Source organism: Podarcis erhardii (genome assembly GCF_964252035.2).
Source record: "Podarcis erhardii genome assembly, chromosome: 3".
Taxonomy (NCBI): Eukaryota; Metazoa; Chordata; class Lepidosauria; order Squamata; family Lacertidae; genus Podarcis; species Podarcis erhardii.
The window spans coordinates 62426274-62448961 of record NC_138507.1 but is presented as its reverse complement, the minus strand read 5'-3'; the positions used below and the strand labels follow the sequence as shown (position 1 = coordinate 62448961).

Here is a 22688-nt window from a genome sequence, read left to right as displayed (position 1 = left end):
TTGCCTTGCCCCGGGTTAGGGGGCGCAAATTACTTGCCTTGCCCCAGGTGCTGATAACCCATGCTACGCCGCTGTTCCTCCCTAAACAGCTTCCAGCACCATAGCATAACAGTCCTTCCCCCAGTGGGGCAGAACTGCAGGAACAGCCTTCCAGTAGGAGTGTTGCTATCACTTCTGGGAGGAAGAGGAAAGGTGTGATAAGGGCTGTGTGACAGCACAGCCCCAACTACACAGTTGCTTGTCCCTCCTTTTGGTCAGCAACACTGATGCTCCACCAGGCAAGCTGCTCTTGCCATATCACACCATACTGCATCCACATCTAGGATGTCACAAAAGCACATTAAAAGGGGCTCAGAAGCCAGTGCACGGCTGATTCTCACCACCACTCTGGTGTGTGATAGAAAATGAAATGTGCACTGTGAATTTTGAAAATGTATCAGTTTTTGAATTTGGGTCATCTGTTTTTCATGTCATGTTTTACATGAACCATTTATTGAAACAGCTCATTGATTTCCATCAATTTGTATATATTTTTTAATTAAGATACTTTCAAATGTCAGTCTGTCAGTTTTGGGAGCACAAAAAGTTTCTATACTAAAGACACCTATGCATTTGTTGTACTCTTCAGAAAATCAAAGAGCTTGCATTCAGAATGTACTTAAGTCAAAATTGCACTGGAGTGGGAAGATGTTGATACCACACTGAAGGTTTGTGAAAGCAGGCTCTCACTTTGGTTGTTTTGTGTCTAGCCTACTTTTGTGAAGGTGTCCATTTTGTGCCACCTTCATTCCACTGCCATTTCCCTGTGGAGAAATACTTCACTCTTTGAAAAATATGCAACATCAATATACTGAGTTTTCATATATCAGCCTGACTTAAAACAGCATTTTCAGATTTAATATACAGTATTATTTTGGGATACTTGATGTATAAGCACACTGTGGTTACCACATGCTCTTGTAGGCATGAGCAAGACTGAACTGTGCTCTTAAGCAGTTAACGGCATGGGACAGATGTTGCCAGTTTCTAATTACCAGCGGATAGACAGTTACCTCATCACTTTCAAAAGATAACATTTCAGTAACTGCACTTTATATTTGTATGCCTTCAATTCATTCTCTACTGGGTACTGCATCCAGTGTCTACTACACAATAATGTCATACACTCTGCCCACTCTGCCCAACCATTCTCTCACAGCCTGGCGAACTCGAATGTCAGTCACATGACAAGTCAGCTGACTGATGCAAGGGAACACAGCTGGCTGGAGAGCGGTGAAGATCTGGTCTGGAAGGGCCTGAATCTGGTTAAGAACTGTCAATACCATGTTGGTCCATGCCTAAAATGATACAGGGAGAGAGGAAATCTGTAACTATATAGCTGTGTAAAAACATCGTGAAGAATATAGCTCATAATGTAAATATGAAGTAATTTCTGAAAAACGTCAGCATCAAACTTAAGTTGCCCGATGAAAAAGTCTTTAAGGTGCAAAACACAGCCTATAATTACCGTAACTTTTCCACCCCAAGCCATCTTGGTTCACCATGCATATGATTCATTTTGGTAAGGCCGAGAGGCATGAAGGAGTAGCTGGTATGGCAAACACACTAAAATGAAAAACTAAAAGAAAGGCAAGGGACAGCAATGGAAAGTGCTGGATAAGCCAAGTTTTTGTAGGAAGTGTCACAAACCTGTCGAGGCTGGAAGTTACCATAAGAAACTCACAAAGAACCTGAAGCTTGATAGAATATGGGGTATAATGGGCTGCTCTGGCCCAGAGGTTGCAAGGGTCAGTGGGCAGGTAGGTGTGGCTGTATGGGACACCTTAATATTTTAGCCCAAGTGCCCAGTGCTTAAGGCTGCCCCTGCAAGCACAAGTGTGTGTTATACTCTACAATAATGAACGCATATTTCCGGAAGACCTGCTTTCTGCTTAATCCCAAATGAGGAAAACAACTACTGAAATTGAAAAGGCATATTTTCTTCCATTTTAAGTTTCTCCATCAGCCTGTTTTCTTACCTGTATTTGCGCCTCACCATCCCGGACGGATATGTTGAGTGAACTGACCGTTGACCCAGAGCGTGACCTCTTCTCCTGTCTCAAAATCTCTGGCCCTGCACTGAAGGAGTGCCTCATTTGGCCCTGATCAACCAGATTTTGAGGCCTTTGCGGGAGGGGGGAATCTGGCCCTCTTGTGCTTAGTGGGTCCCCTTTCTTGTCGACTTTCATCTCTTTGGCAAAAGTGGCCAGGTTATGCTGCTGTTTCCTTTTCTTATATTCTGTCATGAGCTTCGATATAGTTTTGTCTGTGGCGATGGTGTAGATTTTGTTGCCAGCGCTCTCCCACCACTCTTTTCTCCTGCCTTGGTCTTTCTTCTCTGTTTTGGGGCTCAAGGGCGGAAGCAGCAGTATATCTCCACTTCCTCCTTTGGGAGTGACATTCTCTGTCAGGGAATCCCTAATTTGGCTTTTGTCATCTTCCGAAGGGGTGTCCTTCCCAGAGAGCCCTCCGGTAGATGGGGTGGATGTTTCAGATTGGAAGGACGGAAGGATAAAGAAGGGGTCCCCTCGGAAGACCGGGAGCTCATCGGCACTGCTTTCCAAATCCAGATGCATTTGAATATAGTTGTTGCATAACTCCATGCAGAGCTTATGAAGCCTTTTAATTAACCAAGCCCAGTCTGCATTGCTGACAGGCTGGACACTCAGAGATGGCAGCCTGGCTCTCCACTGCCTCTTCTCCTTCCCCCTTGGTGGGCTTACTTGGGCCGTCTCTTCAAAAATGTCTTCGTCTTCCGAAGAGCACTGTTGGGATGAATCGGTGCTTCTTTCATCATCTTCAAAGAGGATTTTCTTCACCTGCTCTGCAGTGATGTTTTCCTGGTTGGTCATAATTGCGCAGATCAAGGCATGGAAGTAAATGTTGAAGCTCATCGCCGATTGGCGGTACAAGTTGGCAGCTCCACCAATGCCAGAGACCTTTTTGAGCAGGCACTTCAGCCCAGTCCTTGTATCAAACTCTCTGGCTGTCCGGTAGGAATCCAGCAGCAAGTCAAAGATGACAGCCAAGTTCTGCATAGAAATGTACCTGAGGAAGCCTGCCAGTTTAGTTTCCGGTGGTTGGTGCGCAGCCTTCTCTTCAGAGTGCGAGGGCCCTTTCACAAACTCTTCCAGCAAAATATCGTACAAGTTCTGCAGCAGCACTTGGTGGGACAGCAGGCTCACTACAATTGTTCTGAAAGGGATACTTCATGCAGCCAAAAGGTGGAAGGGTTGGGGAAGGAATGACAAACACACTGAGTATCTCAATAATATTTTTAAATCACTTGAATTTATATCCTACTGCTCTTCCAACGAACTCTGTGGTGAGTTTATAACTATATCATAATCATTATGATAGCTACTTACAAAAAATTCCTCAAAACACTATCTCAGTGCCAACCTTCCTTAAGCAGGTACTGTTCCAGATATTCTGGACTATAATTCCTATAATTGTTATTGGCAATGTTGACTGGGGCTGATGTGGACTGTAGTCCAGAACACCTGAAGGGCACCAAGTTGGGAAAAGTTGCTCTGGATCAATATTGTCCAGGCAACATGCACAATCCATTTTCTTGCTGCATTCTCCTACAATTTTGACCCAAACTGAATTTAACACTCCCCGCAAATTAAAATGTTTTTATTTATTATATTAATATGCCACCTTTCCTCCAAGGAGACATATTCCTTGACATCAGAGATTGGGACACCTGTGCCCCTCCACACGCCACTGGACTCTCAAGTCCCAACAGTCCTAGCCCAGATAGCCGACACTCAGGGATGATGGGAGTTGCAGTCCAGCAACACCCGAAGGGCAATAGGTTCCCCATATTTGCTTTAAAGAGTTATCATGCAAAATCCTCAACATTTGTACATTAATATAATGTGTTTTGTAACATGGATAATTCATTATTATAGCAATGTAACATTAAACAAAACATTATTTGAAAATGGAGGAAAGTTAACAACACCCGAGGGTTTCTATAAGGGAATTTATCAAGAAAAAACGGGATCTATGTATACCTTGGTATCGCACTAAAGAATACGAATGAAAGGCCAAACATTCAAGCCACAGTGGATATTTGGCCTATTTACCACCATGAATAAGTTTATAGATACGGGTCAGATGATGGTCTGGACAGTGCGCTATTCTCTATTTTGTGTGCATAAAGAATTTTATTTTCTTTAAGTCTTTGGTTGCAGTCATAAACTCAATTACCTGGGAATAAGTACCAATGAGTTACTTCGGAATAACAATGCATAGGATTGCAGAAGTAATTAGGAACACAAAGCTAGCATTTTCAAGTGGAGAATATATTATTTGAGCGTGAATGAAAACAAACAAATCGGTTTGTTCTGCATCCAGTCAGCCTCATGGAAATGTAGCTGCCTTGAAATTTGTTTTCTGAGCTTGAATCTCTTCCCCCAGCCCTTCCACTTCTGCCCACGGCCTTGAAAAATATATTCCTTCTCTTGTGCTGTGACACTCTCTAGTGGTTGCACTCTGGCATTCATTTCATGGGCCTCATCAAAAGTGACCCACTATAGAAATTCTCGAGGCAGAAGCTGATGTCTGTCCAAAGTGTTGTGCCCCAGCTGCATGCGGACCTCAGCTCAGTGGTGCAAAGGGCTCTGGGGCTGTGCTTCCCTTTTAAAGTGCATGCAAATCATACAGTGACATATTGAAAAGTGCCAGCGTTGTGCATGGGGGCCGGAGAGTCCCCCATATTTTGTGCACTCACACAACACTGTGGTGAGGGGACTATATACATGAAACTTTCTTGTGGGTGTGAAACCTCCCATTCCAAGAACATTTCAGACAGAGGTTCCAGCACATCAAGCGGTTGGTTGCAGCTGCAGCTGCACTGGCTCAATTCTTGGCAAAAACCAGCCTGAGAATTGGGAGGGGGTGGAATATGTAACCTTTCAACCTAGGCGGTTGGCAAACAGCAGTTTCTTTTATTGCTAGGACTGCCGAGCTAAAACAGTATTTTCTGTGGAAGAGAATAGATATTAAATCAAGGACTTTTATTTTGCCTTTTGCATTAGGCTGAAATGCTCCCTTACCCAAGCTTCCTGTGCATTGATGGGCGGCATTCAAAAAAAAAAAAAGGAAAGAAAATCAGATAGGAAAAGAGGAACTTTACAAAAAGCCAGCACGGCTACAGAGCTGTGCATGCAAGACAAGCACAAGCAAGCAAGCAAGCAAGCAAACAAACAAACAAACAACTCACTGTTGCATCAAGCCTTATCAACAGGGAGCAGCCATACTTTACTAGGGAACAAGCTGCTAAAACAAATTAGGCAGTAAGGTCCCCTTCATACATCATCTATTTTTTATCACGGTGTTTTCTGTGTAGGCACAACATGGGCAGCATGAACATTATTTTCTCTGGCTCAATAGTGAATGATTAGGCTATAAAATCGTTATAGAGGAGCTCAGTGCTACAGCGCATGCTTACATGCAGAAGTTGCTTGGTTCAATCCCCTGTTCAATCCCAGGTTAGGATGGAAGAAGCCCCTGAAAATGTGGAGAGCCAATGCCATTCAGTGTGGATGGAACAATGCTCTGACTCAATATAAGGCACCTTCTCCCTGTGTTCCTCATCTTCAACACTATGTGCTGCAAACCTTGTAGCAGACATTTGCTTTGCTACTGCAGTTAAGGGGGAGAAGAGGAGGCAGAAGTAACTCTAAAGAACTTCCAAAATCAGTCACGACAAGCTCTCTGGAAGAATTGGGGGGCAGGGAGGGAGACAGTTTGCATAGCTGTAGAAGAGGCAGTGCGTTTCCCCTTCACCCCTATTCTTGACCATCTCCCAGCCATGAAAGAGAGACCTAACAACAACTATTAACCATGCTAGCTGAATGAACAGAGGCAGTGCAACTGATTGCCAGACATGCAACAGAGGCAAGCATCAATTCAACATCATTTGGTAAGGCATCTGGCTACAAAACAGAGTGCTGGGGCTAGGTCTGATCCAGAAAGAGAATACTTATATATATATTCCTAAAATGTTGCTCACTGTTGTTACAAAATGCCTTTAATTATAATTATAGCAAATCAGATTTAAGAGCTGGTGGCTTTCTGCAATAACTGCTTGTTACTGTTTTCCTAAATATCCTTCACTTTCACCATATACTGTGACTGGTTTGTATTCTGCATTACAGATGGGAGTCTAAGATCTGCAATGAAGGCCTGCATCTAATGCAAGCTACTGGGACCAAGGTAAGTGTTCAACATGGTTTAGCTTGAGTCAAGACTGGGATGACAGGATGAGAAAAAGTGCCCCTTGAGGGTCAGCATGGATCGCCTTTCATGCTTTGCCACGAGAAACAAATCTGCCCAGATTTAAATAGATGTGCAGACTTTCCCTTTATTCCCTGCACCTGTCTCATGTCCTGCTTTGCCCTCTGGGTCTTGTAATAAACAAGTCACCTTACCTTTTCTGCGTATGGCCATTGGGCTTCTTGTCAGGAGGCAACTCGATGATAAGCACACAGGACTGAGCATGCTCAAACCCTTCTTTGTTGTTTGGCGTTTTGGGGGAGCACTGTGTGTCTAACATGAACACCTACAAAAACAAATAATGCCAACTTGTTAAAGCCCTGGGCCAATTCAGGAAGGGGACGTAACATAGACGGAGAGCACACAATTTGCACATGTAGATGTCCCAGACTCTGGATTTCCCACAGCAGAACTGTGTAAAAGGTTGAGGAGCTCATGAACTGCATCCATTCACAACACAGAGCAGGCAGCAGGGGGTTAGATGGGTTGAAGGCCTCATTTGGTACAAGGCAGTTCTTTATATATCCTTAACCCAGGACTGTAAATGGAATTCTAAAAGTGGCAACACCCAGCACAGCAAGTGATGCTCTCTGCCCAGATAAACCCACTACTGAGTTAAATAGTTAGTTTCATGTGAGGAAAGAAAAAAGGAAGCCTAGGTTTCATTACAAAAAAGTTTCATGGTCCAGCCCATCCAAAGATTATCAACTTGGCAAGAGAAGAAGCATTCACTAAACGGAGGTGCATCAGGCCTAGCCATCTTAAAATGCTTAATTAATGTTGGCATCAATACCTGACTGTTCCTTAAAAGACAGCTTAAAACAATTAAGAAATCTCACCATGAACTGTTTGTAAAAGCAAAGCCCACAGGGAACAATCTAGTCACAGTTAAGCATGCAAATCCAACTGATTACTGTCTGCACCAGTGCCTAGGTTTAACATAATATGCATTTTGCTCATTATATCTCTCAAGTCTTCACCTGTTGAGCCATGGCCCGTATTCTCCAATATTCGGCTTCAGCACTAGGAGAGAGGGAAGGGGCTGCCACTTTCACCTCACAGGCATCCCCACTGAAGTTTTCAGAGCCGCTGTGGAAATAGCCCAACAGATTCTGCAGAGAAACAGCACCAGATGTTCAGTGTGTATTCTGAATGCTAAGCAACCAATAGGGTTGATTTTAAAAAATGATTGTGCTAGGTTATATTAAGCCATGGGTAGGCAAACTAAGGCCCAGGGGCCGGATCCGGCCCAATTGCCTTCTAAATCCGGCCCACGGATGGTTTGGGAATCAGCATGTTTTTACATGAGTAGAATGTGTCCTTTTATTTAAAATGCATCTCTGGGTTACTTGTGGGGCATAGGAATTCGTTCATCCCCCCCCCCCAATATAGTCCGGCCCTCCCACAAGGTCTGAGGGACAGTGGACTGGCCCCCTGCTGAAAAAGTTTGCTGCTCCCCGGCTGACATCAGTTTCTTTCTCTCTCACACACATACCTAACTGATGAACCTGATGTACTTTCATCATGTTCTTTCAACTTATTTTTTAAACAAAGCTTACTTGTGTTTTATTTTTCTAAAGAGCTCACTAGTGACAGTCTGGAAGTGCCCACAAGAATGGGTCATGCACAGGTTGTACCCCATTTATTTGATCGCCTTAAGTGTGTGTGGAGCTAACTTCAAGCTCCTGCCTGAGCTTATGCATAGATGTTGTTTTTTTCCATATGAGTAGAGACCATAAGCCATCAAAAGGTCTGTGATGGTTGAGCCGCTTTCCCAAAGCGCTGTCATTGCAGAAATCTTGCTGGCTGCTTATACATCATCCACACAAAGATGCTAGTTCAAACAACCAATGCTCCCCCACCCCAAGGTGTTTGCTATCTACGTAATCATAGATGAGAGCAACAGTCTAAGAAAATAGCCGCATATTAGGAGAGATGCTTGCGGCACCCGGTTAAATGCAAGTGATACCTTCACTGGCTCAAGAGTTGCTGAGAAGGCATCCTGCAGTGCACAGCATGCCAGCCTCCACATTTCTTCTGTAAAAACAGGACCAGCTGTCACTAGAACATATCTATAGATAAGGGGAAAAAAGACCATGAAGCCGATAACCAGCCAATAACCATTTCACAACACGATTGCAAAACTGGGATTAGTTCAAAAGCCAAAACGGCTTTTCTTATTGATGTAGATCTATGAAGAGCCAAGTGAAGCCCAATATATAAGCTTAGATCAAGGCACCTTGGAACATCACTTGAACATTCTCTGTTTGCACTTCCTGTGTAAGGCTTGAAGGAGTAACCAATGTATTTCTCCCTATACTTCAAGTATGAAGGGAAGTGACGCAAACTGCTTTCAAAGCCGCAGAGTTACTGGGTGGAAAGGTGCTTTCAAAGTCTGAACTTTGAGTTGGCAAAGAATAATTTTCTGACATTTTCTGCAGAAGCCTTTAGAACCCATACCTTCTTTAACTAGAGATAATTTTAACTTTCACATTAGTATTTCATGTCTAATTGTGTGCACCCCCAAAGGACCTGTGAGCTTTAGTGTTATGTGCAAACTGGGCCTATGTGTAAATATAGAAATGAAAGCCATATTACCTGATACAGGAGCACCCAACTCTAGAGATGGATTCTGTGGGTTCTGCCACACAAGCTACCAGTAATTTGAAGAGGTCTCTGAGCATTGTGTTGATCATATTCTCATAGCCAATATCTAAAGAGGAAATTAGGCAGTTGGCTTTGATATTAACCATAATTTAATAGAATTACAACACAGAGGAACTACTGCATTTTTAGAAATAAATGCACACGGCATCTTCTTCATGCATGGTCTTGCTGCCCTCTGACCTGGCTATGAACTGGGATATTGCTAATACTCTAGTCAGGATAATTAGAGCTACTTGCTTGGCCTGGATCTAGCTTTTGTGCAGTGGGATAATACCAGATGATGTTCAGATCCGTTAGTTTCACAGTATTATTTTTTCTTATTTATCTTGTTTAATCAAATTCATATATCGCTAGATTGTAAAAAACAACAACAACCCTCAAAGCAGTTTACTATAATGCTGTGACATTTAGTACTAGGGGAAAACCTTTGCCCCAGTTCAGCTAGGATGCTTAGTTACATGTTTCCTCTTCAGAGTAGTGTTTGGATCACTGCCTCGACTCACCTCTCTGTGCTTTAGTCAATGCATTCCTTGCCATGCAGATACCCATGGTGCTGTGTACCTTATAGTCACAGATGGTTTGGAGTTAGAGAGAATGTTTGGTTGGCACTGGAGGCTCAAAACCTAATTTGGGAATCAAATCCCATTCTTAAATGCACTGTGAATGGGTGTCTTTGAAATTTTCATATAAACCAGGCTTCCTCAACCTCGGCCCTCCAGATGCTTTGGGCCTACAACTCCCATGATCCCTAGCTAGCAGGACCAGTGGTCAGAGATAATGGGAATTGTAGTCTCAAAACATCTGGAGGGCTGAGGCTGAGGAAGCCTGATATGAACAGAGCAAGGACAGCTGAGTCGTTTCACTTTTCATTGGAGAAATAAACTTTCCAGTGTATATATGCAAAGCTCACACCTTTTTTAAAAAACCTCTACCATAATCTTTTTTCTCTTCCAATAGCAGTTCATCCATGTTTAAAAGGTCTTGATCACAATGTAATAGTTAATGCCAAAATTAAAGTTTGTCTACAAGAGTATGGTTGGAATGGGTTGCAACATATAAGACTACATAAAATTACCTGAGTGTATGAAACTCTGAATGTGCTCCACTACTAGTTCACAAGAAAGGCCAATTGCATGCTTGAAATTAGCAGATGCCACATCCCAGTAAGAATGGTCGCTGTGGCTGCGATGAAGCCAAAGGGACATTGTAGGGAGCAGAAGGTGAACAACTGCATAAATACCAAATCCAGGGCCTAGAGAATAAAAACACAAGACTGATAAATATGTTGGGCCTATAATGCCTGCACATTTAACATGGAAGTCAACACTCAGGTGCCATCTCTATGATACACTTGTGTATTTTCCTACCTGTGGGTTTGCTACTTTATTAACAGATCTATAAATAGCAGGCATGGCTCCCCCCCCCCCCGGTGACATATAATGCTTATTATTCAAAAAGTGAACTCTTATTTATGTGGAGGAAGCCTAAAAGACCATTAACAGTTAATATAATAATAATAGTAATTATTATTATTATTATTATTATTATTATTATTATTATTATTATTATTATTTGTACCCCGCCCATCTGGCTGGGTTTCCCCAGCCACTCTGGGCGGCTTCCATAAAAACCAAAAATACACTAAAATATCACAGATTAAAAACTTCCCTGAACAGGGCTGCCTTAAGATGTCTTCTGAATGTCAGGTAGTTATTTATCGCTTTGACATCTGATGGGAGGGCGTTCCACAGGGCAGGCGCCACGACCGAGAAAGACCTCTGCCTGGTTCCCTGTAGCTTTGCTTCTCGCAATGAAGGAACCGCCAGAAGGCCCTCGGCGCTGGACCTCAGCGTCCGGGCAGAACGATGGGGTGGAGACGCTCCTTCAGGTATACTGGGCCGAGGCCGTTTAGGGCTTTAAAGGTCAACACCAGCACTTTGAATTGTGCTCGGAAACGTACTGGGAGCCAATGTAGGTCTTTCAAGACCGGTGTTATGTGGTCTCAGCGGCCGCCCCCAGTCCCCAGTCTAGCTGCCGCATTCTGGATTAGTTGTAGTTTCCGAGTCACCCTCAAAGGTAGCCCCACGTAGAGCACATTGCAGTAATAACTAATTCTTGAACCACCCCCCCCCACAATCAAATTGCCTAGCTCCCTGTGTCCTTGTTACAAAATACAACAAAATATAACAATTCTAAAATGTTAACAGCAATAAATCAACTAGATGTGTTTGGGGTGATACAAAAGTGCTATCAGAGCTGTGAGAGTCTGTTTGCTCAGCTGATGTTGCAGCCATCAAGTGGTCATGGAGGCAGCCATGTTTTTTCCTGTATAATTCCCCCTGGGAGTGACAGAATGCCACCAAGCTCTGCTGCGCCCAGGGGGACTTGCACAAAGTTCGTCCAAGGTGTGTGGTGATAGCAGAGGCAGGGCGCAACCCTCAGAGCACTTTGCAGGTAGTACTTTTAACTGTGTGTTTCCAGGCAGTTCAAATGGTTTCTCTATTCAAAATCTGCCTGGGGATGGGATGGGATGGACTTTAATGAGCCCACCCATCCCTGCTCCGACCCAGGGGTAGGACTACTACTACACTTTAGTAGTAGTCAATAAATTCAAACCAATTACCAGGTGTTTTGGTAACATCTCTCAATAGTTCAAAGAGCAAATCCAGGGTGGGAGGCTGATGCTGACGGGGGCAGTTGGATATGGCAGTAGTCAACTCTTCAAGCAGAATGATCCAGACATTAATAAGGCCTAGGAAAACAAGACAAAACTGCATGTGAGAAGCTATGTGTAGCATAGGTTTTCTGTTGTGGAATTTATTTTGCTAGGTTCCCAGTTCCTGCCCCATTTCTCTTCCGTTTTTCTTTTATAAGTGCTTGAGAGATGCTGATCACTTGGTTCAATCTTCCTGACAGATTTTACTGATGGTTTTAATGTATTCTTATTGTTCTAGCCTTGCATTTAATTTTACTTCTCTCTTCATACATGGCAACAATAATTTTGAATGGTGGGAGGATTATAAAATATTTAGATATATAAATGCGTAAATGTACAGAATGTAGGTGAGGGGGCTACACCCTTCTTTTGTGGGGGGGTGTCTTGTTGAAGACTGCATTCTTGAGGTAAAACTATCTGTGAATTGACTCTCCCAGAACAGGGTACGATCACAGCATATATAAGCAAACAGAATGGTGAAGATGTAAAATCACACGTCATCGCTGTCACAGGTGCATTATGCCTGTGCGGACGGGGAAAACCATAGAAGTAAACACAGGATATTTGTATTGGGTTGAAACAGGCCACAACTTTCATTCATTACAGATGCAAGTAGGTTTTGTCCCAAGGCATTGGGTATGCATCTAGTATTAAGCAACCTGCCAACTGTTTGATGAACAGGATGGGGCTTACCCATAACTTGTGGGGGGGGGGGTTGCTCCTGACATAGATCAGGAGCTACAACCCCACTCAGGCTGCCATTGGGAGGGGCATTATGGTCCATTGGCCCTGTGCGGACTCCCAAAGAGAGAAATCCCCTGGACCAACTGGATAAAGCATAGCAAGGTCCTCACTCTCGCCTGCCTGCTCATCTTCTGGCAGGTCACTTACAGCTGGGTGGGTGGGTGGTGAATCCTGTGACAATCTCCCAAGAAGGTGACTACCTGAGGCTGTCCTCTTAAATACAGCAGGGGTGGGCTTAGTTCAGCCCCCTGCCCCGGGTCCTGACTGGCCTGTTTGGCAGGTCTTCCTAGGAAGCTAGAAGGGAAGCTACCAGGCTGTGCAGGAAGAAGACAGCCCCTGCGTCTGGGCTGTGGCTGTAGCAAAAGCTGCTCCCCCAGAGCCCCAGGTGAATGGACAAGCCCCATTTGGTAAGTGCTATTTAAGGACGTTCCTCTTTAGGATCACAACAGTAATTTTGCTTACCTGTGTCATCATCAAAATCAGAAAGGACACACTCAATGCCATCTTCACTGCTTGCAGATCGTTCTTGTATTCTTTGGGGTAAGTTAGCAAGTTTCCCACTGAGAAAAATAGGCTTCAGGGGCATTTTGTAGATTTTGGCAAGCAACTAAAAAGGGAGAGAAATGATGAGACTACTCTGCAGTATGCGCTGGCATGATAGTTTCAGAGCTACATGTTGTAGAACATTCACACAGAAAACGATTTGGCTAAAATAGTTTGATATTCTAGCAGGGAAGGGTCCGTGTGCCCAGGGATTTTGTTTGGGCTTTTGTTTCAGGCATCAATGCTACACTCAGAAAAGTGGGAGTAACCCCAGGAAACAGAAGGATAATGTGCTGTATGGTTGCTAAAGATAATATAATCAAGCCACTCACATATGGGCATGAGACACCACATATCTATCATGCAGGGTGTCTGTTTGCTGGTCATGTTGATTTACTGTACACAGGACCTGATCAAAACCTGAGCATGGAAGTATCCTAAGATTCCTGGCCTTGTATTTACAAATCCAGTCTTGGGGAACTCTGTAAGCAAGCACTTTCCTTAACACCTTTGGTGAGTAACAGTTGCCTCTAGGCAGTCAGGTTTTGATCATCATGTGATCTCTCTCCCTCTCTCTCTCTCTCTCTCTCTCTCTTCCAGCAAAACAGAGACAAGCCCAGCAGCCGTTAGTAGCCCAATCACTTTGCTATGTTTCCTCAGTAAGAGGAGTGATGGGAAAAGCTGTTGCCACTGTGTTTAAACACTTGCACGGCTTCTGATCTGGCAGAAGAAAGAGCACAGAAATTGGTAACTGCATCATCTGTGCTCGCTGTGGCAAGAGAGAGAAATAGACTACACTGCCAGAATCCTCAAAGATTTGCTATGTGTGTCATCCAGGGAAACTGAAAGAGAAGGAGAACAAAAATATATATAGGAGCCTCAGCAGTCATTCTATTTTCTGTTGGGAGCTGCCTAGAATGGCTGAGGCAACCCAATCAAATGAATGGTATATTATTAGTATTAGTATTAGTATTAGTATTAGTATTAGTATTAGTATTAGTATTCGTAGCCTGGAATGCTCCACTTGAAATTGCATGTTTGTGTGCTGCTGTATAGTCATTTGTAAGAGGCTCACCATGAGGCTCCGGGCTTTTCTGCATGCTGCAGTGACCGACCTGTTTACACAAGGAAGAGCCGCTACAGAGAGCCTCTACCCCCTGGTGGATGCCATTTCAAACAGCTTTTAGCATCTTTGTGCTCACCTGAGAACACCGCCTGAGGTAATCAAGAGCCGGAAGGCACAAGTCTGTAGACATGGATCCTGATCCTGGCACACAATCCCCAACCTCCTTGCAATCTGCCTCCCCTGGGATGGAAGAAAGAAAACGTCTAAGCAGAACATAATGCTGGTCTGAATGCTCTTAATTACTATGACCCTGTATGGCGATTATGGAATCCAGAGGGATTCACCAATTCACAAAATGCACGCAGCACTTATGAGGAATAACTTGCGGAGGAGGATGAAGAAATGTCTTGGTGAAAATGTTAGACATGGTATGTTCAATCCTGCCTGCACAGAGGGATTCTACTGTAGGGCCATCCCACTCCTCGTGTCATATATTTCAATGCTCTATACAGATGGTCAGAATGATCACTTCAAAGTTGGCCCTTTTGTGCCTCATTTCTATTGAAGCACCCAGCGACCCTGCACCCCAGGTGCAGTTTTGTACTCTTAATGTGAAACAAGAAGGAGTGGAGTGGTTGCCAACTGCTTTAACACGAGGCGTGGGAGGACCTCCTATGCAGAGAATGCTTTGGTTCATATTAATAATAATAACAGCTACATTGTGCAAGATGGGGCAAACCCCACAGTATATTTTATAGCATAGAAACATAAGGAAGAAATGTTGCCAGGACATCACTCCTGCCCTGCCCTTTGTGAGACTTCTTTAAGCTTTTGATTATTATTATTGTATGAAGGTCTCCTTGACACTGTTCCCCACTCCACCCTCATCACCAGGAAAGAGCAGTTAACTTTTTGTAGACAGACTCTCTTTCACAACTGTGAGGGTGCCTGGCAAATGCCAATGCAGTAAAAAAGAAAGAAAGAATACATACCAAAATCATACAAAAATCCCAGGACTTCATACCTCTAAAATGCATTCATAGCCTTTGTTGACATTCAGTAAACTGCTTGCATCTGTCTCCACAAACATCAAACCCTAAAATAAACATACAGATAGATATACCGTATTTAAAAGGTTCCTTACCCAATCCTTTGACAAACTTCATAAGGCACATGATATAACTGGTGGCTGCATTTGCAAAGACCTGGATGTTGTCTGTATTTAAAAATGCTTCAAAGACATCAAACACAGGTGCCTGGCATTTTCCTAAGGGAGCAAGAATAATTGTTTAGCTGATACAGATACACATTACCTGGAAAAGCCTATGATTTTCTAACTTGCTTCAAATTAATGTGCAATGCAATTCTATATTTGCTTGGAAGTAAGCCCCACAGTGTTCAGTGGCTTTCCTACAAGGAAAATGGGAATAAATTTTCAGAGTCAAAATGGCTCTTTCAGATTTGGGGGTTTTGGGTGCTATGCTGCACAGGGACTTTACAAGTCTTCTGTGTAACTGGAGACATTGGCCTTCATCTAACTGCACAGATGTAGCAATTGGGTCTGTGTATGTATCCGTATTAAATCATTGCAAACCAAGCTTTGGTTTTCCTTAAGTGAGATCCTGATTCAGACCTGAAATGAAGCGAGCAGCATCCAAAACAATTTGAGCCAAATCAGGCCACTGAACCAAATCTTGCATTCATTGCTCACTCACAGGTGATACAGACAAACCTAGCATATGTATTTTTGAAAATTCCTTGAAGATGCTTTTATACGGCTTACTATTAATAGCTCAAAAGTGGTTTACAACATAAAAACATGCATGTTACTATATGCAGCTGCTAGAGACAAGCATAGAATCAAATTATGATGGTTAGTGACTGACAGCACAATCCTATATGCATAGAAGGAATTCCCAGTGAGTTCAAAGGGGCTCATCCATTTTCTACAATGAACAGAAAAAAATTATATTTACATGATTTTTAGACGTGTGGGGAAAATGTTACACTCACCATAAAGACCTTCCAGAACTCTGCTGTGAGCCAAAAACTTCACTGTAGCTCAGATCTACTCATTTATTCAGTATGTTTTTGGATAGTCTGCTATATGGATTGTGTTGCCTTTCAAACACTGCCCCTTAAAAACCCCAGTACCTAAATAGTGGTATCTAGAAAACTGCAGAAAGGTCTTACCCATTGAATACTCTCCAACAAGGTATTCCTTAACCTCTGACTTGCTGCTACTGCGCACAGTTTCTAGTGCGCTGAACAATGGCCTCCACCCTGACTGGATCCGAGTTGAGCACACCTCCACCAGCTCGCCTATGGATGTGATCACCTGGCACAATCAGAGCACACAAAACATTGCAGAAGTAAATAATCCAGCACAGATAATATACTGTATGAGAAATACAGAAGCAGATCAGCAGGTGGGGTGGAGATACTACAGCAGCTTCCCAGGGTCAGTTTCTCTGTGGCTTATCAGGAGCTGGGGGAGGTTGCAGCGGGGTAAGTGCACTGGTGGGGCCATTCCAGTGCTCCTATGGGTGTTGCTTCCAGTGTGTACCTCTCCACTGCCCTTCCACTCCTGGTAAGCAAGAGTGGCCCACCTGCTGGAAAGCTAACTCTGCCACCCCTGGTGAGCCACTTCTGATTTTCTATACGCAACTGAATAATGCTACCAGGTTTGTTTGGGGTTTTTTTATACGAGACCCACATGACTTGAGCAGAAAGCAATACAATTTGTTGATAACATTTTTCTAATTATAATAAAAAAAAAAAACCCATTATGGCAACACAAATAAGCACTGAATTGTGAGGCCAATATCCTATGCATATTAAGCAGAGCATTTTGTTTCTTTTTCAGATGCTCATGATAATTTGTCGTTCCAGCTCTGGAAATCCAACTAAATACCCTTCCTGACTTTGGTGGTGTTGCTAGCTATTGCTCACACTCTTTAAAAGAGAGGTGAGGAGACTGAGGCTTTCCTCTCATCACCCCTGACCATTGGACATGCTGGCTGGGGCTGATGGGAATTGGAATCCAGCAACACCTGCTTCAGAAACTTGAAAGATGGACACTTCAAATGAAATTTTCCCAATGCTGAACCCTTTCCAGTATAAAATACAAACAAGCCCTGCACAGAATCTTATTTTGCCATTTCCCATTCCCAGGAAGCAACTGAAAGGACTGCTATTGCTAGGCATATAATAGGAATCAAAGTGGTCTTGCAGTGGAAGGTAGGCTGTTGCCATTATAAATGAGGTTAAGCTTGCCTGGTCCTGGACATCTTCGTCACAGAGTTCCAGCTGCATGATGCGCTCAAAGGGGCGGAAAAGGGCCTCATTCAAGTGAAAATGAGGGGGCTCATTCCAGTCTGTCAGAACCTCAGTTAGGATGTCGTGGATGAAAGAGACAGCCTTCCGAGAAACATGCCTTTCTTTATGGCAGGCAGCCTGCAGCAACAAGAGGAGTAAAAAGCAGGATTTCAGTCAAGCAAAAAATGCCTTTTCGACAAGAACTGGCAAGGACTGTTACTTAGGAGGAGGGCGGGAGAGAATTCAAAGAAAATCTGGTGAGGCCTAGCACTAAAAATGTCTACAGTAAGCACAACGAGGAAATCTGTTTGAGTGAGATTTCATGTTACAATGCCACTTTAATTTTATTTTGCCTCTTTTATCTCCCCGAGCTATTTGATTTCCTTAGACTGCGATCCCCTTAGAAAAATGGCTGTATGTCGTTCTGAGCCCATGAGATAGAGGGGGAGACATAAATCAACCAAACATACAAACGGCCAACCTATCATGAAGAAATGAATAAAGCTGTTTTTATGAGGATCTGTCTAAGAACTGTGCTAGGCTGATGGCTATAAGCTGCAAATTTCCAGAGCATAACCTTTCTTAGTGCTTCGTTCACCTGTACATTTTCTTTTTCAAGTACATTAATTAACATTGTGGTTGCCCTTTGCAATTTTTACAATACACAGAGAAATTGCATGGTCAGGGAAGAAGGCTTTGTAATCCTCTCACCTCCACTAGGTGAGGGGCCACCAAGTTCCAGCAGCGCATAAGATGGAGAAGAGGACGGCATTTACTCCTTACAATTCGGAGCATGGCCCCTCCAAGACGGAACAAGTGGAGCGCACTTCTCCTGTCTTGGGTAGATTTTACTTCACCTACCAGGGCAAAAAAAGACAGTGCAGAGTAATTGATAATATAAATTTAATACATGGTATAACACACACACACACACACACACACACACACACACACACACACACACACATAAATATAGGATGCTTTGTGTCTTAAGAGGCTTACCTGGCATTGCCAAGGAGTAATCAACAGTGTCTGTAACTGAGTGGAAGAGCTGGGACTGAGAGGCTTTCTTCAGCTGATACAGGAAACCTCCCAATGCCATCAGATTCAGCTTGTCAACAGCATCTTCAAATAGCCTTCGGGCAAAAAGGCAGAATATATTACTTGATCTGGCCAAATCATAGAATTGTAGAGTTGGAAGCGACCCCAAGAGTCATCTAGCCCTGCAATGCAGGAATCTCGACACACGGCCCCCCATCCAATTTGAAACCATATGGAACCTGCTTAGCTTTACAAATGTGCTAGCAGTTTTACTGCTGCATCGCTAGGGGGACATGGAGTCTGACTTTTAAAACACACAAATGAGCCCAGCATGGAAGTAGGGGGAAAAGAAGTAAACCAGCACAAGTACCTGGGGGAAGTAAAAACTGCATGCCCATTAGTGGGGCTGTATATATTTTACAACATTCATTGATGTTTTTCTGGTGTTGGCAGCATTGCACTAGAATGTCACCATGTGCAAATTTTGGATATTCACAGTAACACATCCATGATGGTTTCTTGAAGAAACTCAGAACATGTAGGAACTGTCAAATGTGATGCCAACCATACCTGTCTGCCTGGGTGGAGAGGGTAAGGATAGCTTTGGCAGCGTTGCTTCCAGTCATCAGGCTGCCCCCACGGAAATCAAACGCTCTTCCCTTGCTGCTTTCTTTGATGAGCTCCTGAATGGAAACCGGCTGGATTACAGGATTATTCCTCAGCGCAGTCTCTTGATCTAGAGTCAGTTCCTGGGTGCTGTCTGTAGGTTGAAGATCTCCCTGAAGCCCATCTGTGGTCTGTTGGCCCTGGGTAATAGTTACTGGTGGCTGAGATGTCCCATCACTGAAATGAGCATGTTCCAGTGTGCTGATGTACTCACAAACTCTGAAAAAACAAAGCAAAAGGACAGAGGACCTTATTGGTTTTTCCCACTGCATACAACATTTACTCTCTGAGGATGATCTACAGTGGTCTTAAGACTCCTGAAATGAAAAGCTCTTTCGTAAGCAAGGTGTCACTGGACTAGCTAGTCATAAACTTAAACTTTCCTTACAACATTACTGACTTTTAAAAACATTTTAAATTACATTTACATTTTAGATGCGGCTGTTGCATAACAGAGAGTGAATTTTCAATGCTCGAATATATAGAAATAAGATACATTATAGTACAAGGGTTATTGTCTGGATTATCTAGAGTCATCATAACTGATGACTATAGACCAGAGGATAAACTAGAGACCAGGAGGGAGCAAAGTGACTATGATCTTTGCTCTGGAAAATTACAGACTTGTGGATGCATACTAAGTCATACTTTGAGTTGGTCCTGTATGCAGTGAACTATCAAATGTGTATTGAGCTCCTACTTAAATAGTTATTGCCCATTGAATGGGGGATAGTCACTGTTTAAAAAAGTACTGTTTCATTTTCTTTTTGCAGTACAAGCACACTGCCTGGTTACTTTTATAGAATCGAAAAAAGTACACCAAATGCACTGAACAGCAAACTAGGTACCTGCCAATCAATGTGTGTTGTCCGTTTCACAGAAATGTTGTGTTGGAGTCTAGCCTAAACTGCCTCAAACTGAAGATGGAATACAGTTTCCAATTCCATACCTAAATACGTGCGGCCAGCAGTCTTGATTGTGGCTTCCCATCTCCAGCCCCACATTAAGAATGGCATCCATGCACAAAACGTGGGCTGTGTGGAGGGAGACCCCTTGCACTTTCCCCATCTGTTCCAGTCTTTGCTCCACCTTCTGTTTCACTGTGCCATTACAAATATAAATGTTAGAAATAAAGAATCTCTTGTTACGTCTAACACAAGAAAGGCTTCTGTATAGGAGAGAGCTGTTATTGTAGGGGTTTTTTTTTTCTTTTAAAAAGCAAACAAACTCATTTTCAGCTTCTTTCAAGGTTTGCACACAGGCCCTAGTCTTTTTTCTTGCCTTCACCAAATAAGTAAGAAAATGGATGGTGCTCCCTGGAACAAACTTGCATGTGTTCAGTGGGAAGTGTGAAAGGAGCTGTATAAAGGAAAGAGTCTTATGTATGACTGGAAACCCATATTGGGTAAGTTTCCAGATTACATGGAAGAGTCTACACAGAGGGAACTGTGCGCAGAGAGCCTGCTTCACACCGCTTGCTGAATGCGCAGAGGCTGGGCAGGATGAGTGGGTCCGATCCTGACGACTCCTCTCTTCAGGCAGTGTTTAACAAAAGTGTAGAAAGGGCTTGAGAGTTCACTATAGTTGAAACAACTGATTTCTGCACATCCTATGCAGCTACTAGCGCCTTACTTTATTTAAATCATAGAACCATATTGAATCATAGAATTGGAAGATACCCTGAGGATGTTCTTTGCTGCCATACAAAACAAATTTATCTGGGAATAGGCCCCATTGATATCTATGCTGCTTATGCTCAGGAAAAGCAGGTAATACCGAGCAATAAACAAGAACTGCAGTGAGATTCTTCACCCCACCCAACCACTTTCAGATATAGGTAGGCTCTGCCTCTCTGTAGGCAGGCAGCCATTGCTGATCTTTACAGTAGACCTAAAGGGTCCCTATTACAGGCAGGGCCAGGACAATTACATATGACAAGGCTTCCAACTACATATGATCTTAATACATGATGAACACATGGCCCGAATCATCACTAATGATAACCAGTGGATCCCCTTGATGAGTCATACCTTGAGCTATGGTGTCACTGGGTTCCTGCACCTCTTTTTCCTCTTTCTCCTCTTGAACACATGAAGCTGCGGCCATCTGAGCAAGGGCAGATGCGCAATTAGCAGCAACTCCTGCAGCAAGAAACAGGACTATTGAATTTCTGTGCCTTCCACTAGCCATATGTGCCTCCCACTAGCCAGACTGGTGACTGGGAGTGGCTGCCGAGATCATCTAACACTGGTCCTGAAAGACCTACATTGGCTCCCAGTACGTTTCTAAGCACAATTCGAAGTTGTGGGTGCTGACCTTTAAAGCCCTAAACAGCCTCGGCCCAGTATACCTGAACGAGCGTCTCCACCCCATTGTTCAGCCGAGGGCTGTTCCCTCACTGCGAGAAGCGAGGTTATGGAACCAGGCAGAGGGCCTTCTTGGTAGTGGCACCTGCCCTGTGGAACACCCTCCCATCAGATGTCAAAGAAATAAACAACTACCTGACTTTAAGACATCTGAAGGCAACCCTGTTTTGGGACGTTTTTAATGTTTGATGCTTTATAGTGTTTTTAATATTCTGTTGGGAGCAGCCCAGAGTGGCTGGGGAAACCCAGGCAGATGAGTGGGATATAAATATATGCCAGCTGAAACACTGGCAATATAAGGAGAAATATATAGAGGGAAGTGAACCCAGCATACTGCTTGCTTCTGTTTTTCAAGCTGCCACATTTGGGTGTTGCAAGGATGACATCTACCTGCCCAAATTCCATTAAAAATGGGGCCTATGCTGATGAGTGCATTATACCTAAAGCACAGCTAAGGCGAGCTGCCTTTCTCAGTCCATCCAGACTCATGCAGATGGCATCCTTCTCCTTCTGGTTCTGCTCCTTGACTCCTTCAGCTCCTAGAATGAAGGCTAATCCTTTGGAACTGCCTGCCATGCGGCCGGTTAGAGGCGTAGATAAAGTGTCGATCAAATTCTTCCAGCAACCAATTAACAGGTATCGGGCAAAAGCAGTACCTGAAGCAGCAGAAAGGAGAAACAAATGGTTTATTGGGAGCCTTGGGAAGTACAAGCATCCGTCAGAGCCAAGACGGACATGACGCAAACAGCATCATTGTGCACCTCTTTATCCCAGCCTTTGACACCTTTCAGGACAAAATTGCAATTTTGTGGTTGCACTTTTGGTTACAACTGTAAGGTTTTAAATGGTTTTAAAATTGTTGTGACCTGCACTGGGACCTGGAGTGAAGGGTGGGTAATCAATTAAAATAATAAGAATACGAAGCATGTCAGGTCCCCCCACCACCTTAATTAACAGGTGGTATGGAGACACATGCTTTTCATCATGACTGGAGAGAGCTGGGATGAAAGTTTAAAATCCATCATTCCCTCCTAAGTTGAAACTCCCAAATGAGCCCTGCTTCCCGGTATGCATATATGAAAAGGAATCCTTTGGTGGTTTTGCATCATAGAATCTGTAGATCTGGAAGGGATCCTGAAGGTAATCTAGTCCTGGTCCTGCAATGCAGGAATCTCAACTAAAGCATCCATTACAGATGGCCATCCAACTTCTGCTTAAAAACCACCAATATTAT

General features: G+C 43.5%; 1 protein-coding gene across 2 annotated transcripts in view; it reads right to left on the bottom strand.

Annotated features, from left to right (window-relative positions):
* Nucleotides 1–1145: 1145 nt before the first annotated feature.
* Nucleotides 1146–22688, bottom strand: part of ARFGEF3 (ARFGEF family member 3) — a gene marked incomplete at its 3' end in the record, with an annotated part of 71763 nt that continues 50220 nt past the window's right edge. For both annotated transcript variants that reach the window (XM_081855227.1, XM_081855228.1), the window contains exons 16-34: nucleotides 21895–22110; nucleotides 21119–21229; nucleotides 20038–20188; nucleotides 18993–19307; nucleotides 18384–18517; nucleotides 18093–18238; nucleotides 17340–17519; nucleotides 16257–16401; nucleotides 15208–15330; nucleotides 14200–14303; nucleotides 12917–13061; nucleotides 11618–11746; nucleotides 10070–10246; nucleotides 8926–9040; nucleotides 8297–8399; nucleotides 7308–7439; nucleotides 6483–6613; nucleotides 2019–3246; nucleotides 1146–1337 (exon numbers count right to left, since the gene is read on the bottom strand). In XM_081855227.1, coding sequence (XP_081711353.1) covers nucleotides 1146–1337; nucleotides 2019–3246; nucleotides 6483–6613; nucleotides 7308–7439; nucleotides 8297–8399; nucleotides 8926–9040; nucleotides 10070–10246; nucleotides 11618–11746; nucleotides 12917–13061; nucleotides 14200–14303; nucleotides 15208–15330; nucleotides 16257–16401; nucleotides 17340–17519; nucleotides 18093–18238; nucleotides 18384–18517; nucleotides 18993–19307; nucleotides 20038–20188; nucleotides 21119–21229; nucleotides 21895–22110 — 3977 coding nt within the window. The remainder of the gene's footprint in view (nucleotides 1338–2018; nucleotides 3247–6482; nucleotides 6614–7307; nucleotides 7440–8296; nucleotides 8400–8925; nucleotides 9041–10069; nucleotides 10247–11617; nucleotides 11747–12916; nucleotides 13062–14199; nucleotides 14304–15207; nucleotides 15331–16256; nucleotides 16402–17339; nucleotides 17520–18092; nucleotides 18239–18383; nucleotides 18518–18992; nucleotides 19308–20037; nucleotides 20189–21118; nucleotides 21230–21894; nucleotides 22111–22688) is intronic.